This window comes from Merops nubicus, unplaced genomic scaffold (genome assembly GCF_000691845.1).
Source record: "Merops nubicus isolate BGI_N331 unplaced genomic scaffold, ASM69184v1 scaffold36218, whole genome shotgun sequence".
In the NCBI taxonomy this organism is placed as follows: domain Eukaryota; kingdom Metazoa; phylum Chordata; class Aves; order Coraciiformes; family Meropidae; genus Merops; species Merops nubicus.
The window spans coordinates 1-3,726 of NW_008624342.1; the positions used below are offsets into that span (position 1 = coordinate 1).

The window sequence follows — 3,726 nt, forward strand, 5'->3', positions numbered from 1 at the left end:
GACAGACCCACTTCAATCCACACGAGTGGAACCCTGTGTGTGTGAGGAGGCTGGTGGGTGTGTGTGAGATGCTGCTTTCCCAGGGAGTATAACAGCAGACCCCCTCAAGGTGCTCATGGATCAGCTGGGATGAGCTCCAGGCAGGATTTGCCCCAGGCTGGGTGTGACTTAGTGTACAGGTTGAAATGAGATCAGCCCTTATGGCCAGAGGCACAGAGCCATTTTCCTTTGTCCTTTTGCCCTGCACAATGACATCTCTGTGCCCAATTGCTGATCCTGCCTCGGCTGCCAGCTAGCTGGGGCTGGGGTGCTGCTGGGGCTTGTGAAAAGCCACGCTGACTGACACCCTGACATGTCCCCAGTGCCATCACCCCATAGACTCTGGCAGTGGGGTGCTACACACGTGGTTGCCAATACTGGAGGAAGGAGAACCAAGCTCGGCAGCAGCAGGGTCCACTGACCCCAGCAAACTGCCACCCCGTGACAGCCAGCATAGGAAACCACTCCACTGCCTCCTGGCACTAATTGAGACTGTCTCCCCCTGCTAACAAGCCCTTTTACCTCCCTCTCCTTGCTGGTTCCAAGCCCTAGGGGTTTCCAGCATAGCAGCAAAGCCCAGCTGCTACCTCCCAGAGGAACTGACGTGGGTGCCTTGTTACACAGCCCAGTACCTCCTGAGAGCTCCTCTCCCCCCTCACCCCCTTCCTGTGCACTGATGCTGCCATGCCAAGGGACCCACATCCTCCAGGGATGCTGCTGGTGACGGTGGTGGGACAGGAAGGAGCAGCCAGAGGGACAGCTGCCGGCTTGCACCTTTGGGGCTTGTTTCGCCTCCAGGTTGGGATGGGGGTACCCAGTACATGGCTCCTAGCCCCCAAGCCCCATTTACCCCAGCACCCAGGGAGCACACGTGTTATGGGAGAGGCAGCATCCCCTCCCTCCCAAATCCAGTCCCAACCCCAGCATCTCACCTCTTGGGCCCAAAAATCACAGTGCAAGTCGGCACCCGCCAAGCCCCTCCGCTGCTTTGCACCCCTCCACTTATCCCTCCTCCCACTCCCCCCTTTCCCAACCAACCCTAATTAAACTGTCTGAAAGCCACTGCATGGTTTTAATTAGAGGGAAATGATGAAGATCAGGCAGAAATCAGCCGCTGGTTGTTTACGGCGCTGTTGGTTGTTCAAGGCAGTGGCAGGCTGGCAGCTCCCCACCGGTCCCCTGGCATTATCTGTCCCTGGGGCTATGAGGGGACCCACCACCAACCCCACCACATCCCAACACCTCCAGCTTCCTACAAAACATTGCTGATACCTAAAACTGTGAAACTCCCAGGTGTCAGATTGTCACTCAGACCCACAGGGATGGATGATGCCCATCCAGTCCAGCCGGCTGGAAAAGGCTCTGGCCCTGCCCTGGGCTATGATTAATGCCTGCCTGAGGTGCCTGATTAATCAATATCAGGCATCTCCGCCGCTTGTAGCTCGTTATCGCCATCGATGGCTTAGGGAGGGACAACACTTTCATCCTGGCTGGATCTATAGCTGGCAAGTGCGTGCAATGAGTCCTTCACCTCCACCACGGTGACGGTGAGGTTGGGATGGTCCCAACGGGAGTTTTTCCACCTACTGATCCTCTGTCCTGAAGTGGAAATTTGGGATAGTGTGCATGTGGCATGGCTGTACTGGCTTCAAACCCTCTCCCCACCACTGCTCTCCTCCCACAGAGAGTTTGCTCGCTGGAAGGTGAATAATTTGGCCTTGGAGAGGAAAGACTTCTTCAGCCTGCCACTTCCCCTGGCCCCCGAATTCATCCGCAACATCCGTCTGCTGGGGCGCCGGCCCAGCCCCCAGCAGATCACCGACAGCCTCATCAAAAAGTATGGGACCCACTTCTTGCTCGCCGCCACGCTGGGAGGTGAGTGCTGGGGGGGTGCTCGCTCCACGCTCGCCGCCCTTGCACGAGGCAGCGTGCTAAGGAGGGAGGGTGGGAAACGAAGCGCCGCGGGGGAATACAAACAAGAAGGGGAATGGGGGGACCCGGCAGCCCGAAATGCATTGCGTGTCCCCCCAGGAGAGGAGTCCCTGACCATTTTCGTGGACAAGCGCAAGCTGAGCCGGAGAGCAGAGCCCGCGGTGGGGGCCGGGAACAGCTCGGGGGTCTCGCTGGAGACCCTGCACCAGCTGGCAGCCTCCTACTTCATCGACCGGGAGAGCACGCTGCGCAGGCTGCACCACATCCAGATCGCCACGGCCGCTATCAGGGTAGGCGAGGGCCCGGGGAGAGGGCAGTCTGGGGGCACAGCGCCCCAGGCCTCGCCAGCTGCCCCCCGAGGCTGGACCAGGCCCTCAAGCAGCATCGCACCCCGGGGAGGGGAGATGGGCAGCGCAGGCAGAGGCTGTTTAAATATTTTATATATTCTGTGTTATTTATGGGAAATTTGGCACGCTAATGAGGACACATTTTCCAGCAGGCTGCAGGAAGGGATGCCACCTGTCAACGAGCCAATTAGCAGGCAAATAGTTCTCCTCTCCAAGCATGGCCTTGCTATGGGGAGTGGGGCATGACCAGCAGGACTGGGGCAGGGACCGTCCCTTTGGACTCGGCACTGGTGAGGCCTCGCCTCAAATACTGGGTTCAGTTTTGGGCCTCTCACCACAAGAAGGACATTGAGGAGCTGGAGCGTGTTCAAGGAAGGGCAACGATGCTGGTGAAGGGTCTAGAGCACAAGTCCTGTGAGGAGTAGCTGAGGGAACTGGGGTTGTTTAGCCTGGAGAAATGGAGGCTCAGGGGAGAGCTTCTCACTCCGTGACTCCCTGACAGGAGGCTGGAGTGAGGTGGGGGTTGGTATCTTCTCCCAAGGACAAGCAATAGGATAAAAGGAAAGAGACTCAAGTTGCACCAGGGGAGGTTTAGTTTGGACATTAGGAAAAATTATTTCTCCAAAAGGGTTGTCAGCCCCGGAACAGGCTGCCCAGGGCAGCGGTGGAGTCCCCACCCTTGGAGGGATTTCAAAGCTGTGTAGATGGAAATGGTTTAGTGGTGACCTGGCAGTGCTGGGTTAACATTTGGACTTGATGATCTTAAAGGTCTTTTCCAGCCTAAATTATTCTATGATTCTATGGCTGACCAGAGGTATTCTGCAGCACTTGTGATGGGGTGGCCAGCAGCCTAGGTCTCCTTCTGCATCCCTGACCACGGGTGGGTCCCCTCCCTTAGGTGACCGAAACACGAACAGGGCCACTCGGCTGCAGCAATTACGACAACCTGGACTCAGTGAGCTCAGTCCTGGTGCAGAGCCCTGAGAACAAAGTGCAGCTCCAAGGTAAGACCATGCTGGGGATGTGGCGACAGACAAGTGCCACCATGGGAAGCTCATGGGAGGATGCTGGCTCAAGATGCCACTTTTAATTTAAGGGCTGGGGAGGAGGAGGGATGAAAATAATCAAAGCTGGGCAGGATGAGGTTGTTGCTTATGTGCCAAAAGGAGCCAAGATCGATGCAGCGCCCAGACAAGCGGCTCCACAGCAAATTGATATGATAATTGTACGAGGGTGGGAGCCCAGGGAGGGGGAGGACTTGCTCCCTTCTCACCCGGGCGATGTTTTTGAGGGGTTCCGCATGTGCCCTGATGCTCTCGGGGCTGCCTCCCGCTCACAGGGCTGCAGACGGTGCTCCCGTCCTACCTGCGGGAGAGGTTCGTGGCGGCCGCCCTCAGCTACATCGCCT

The 3,726-nt window shown here is 57.5% G+C and overlaps 1 protein-coding gene across 1 annotated transcript in view; it reads left to right on the plus strand.

Annotated features, from left to right (window-relative positions):
- Window positions 1-1,480: 1,480 nt before the first annotated feature.
- The window catches only part of LOC103777793 (BMP/retinoic acid-inducible neural-specific protein 2-like), a gene marked incomplete at its 5' end in the record, with an annotated part of 4,436 nt that continues 2,190 nt past the window's right edge, over window positions 1,481-3,726 (plus strand). The window contains 6 exon segments of the mRNA XM_008945358.1: window positions 1,481-1,548; window positions 1,724-1,914; window positions 2,071-2,261; window positions 3,217-3,322; window positions 3,658-3,724; window position 3,726. The exon segment at window position 3,726 is cut by the window's right edge and continues 151 nt beyond it. Coding sequence (XP_008943606.1) covers window positions 1,481-1,548; window positions 1,724-1,914; window positions 2,071-2,261; window positions 3,217-3,322; window positions 3,658-3,724; window position 3,726 — 624 coding nt within the window.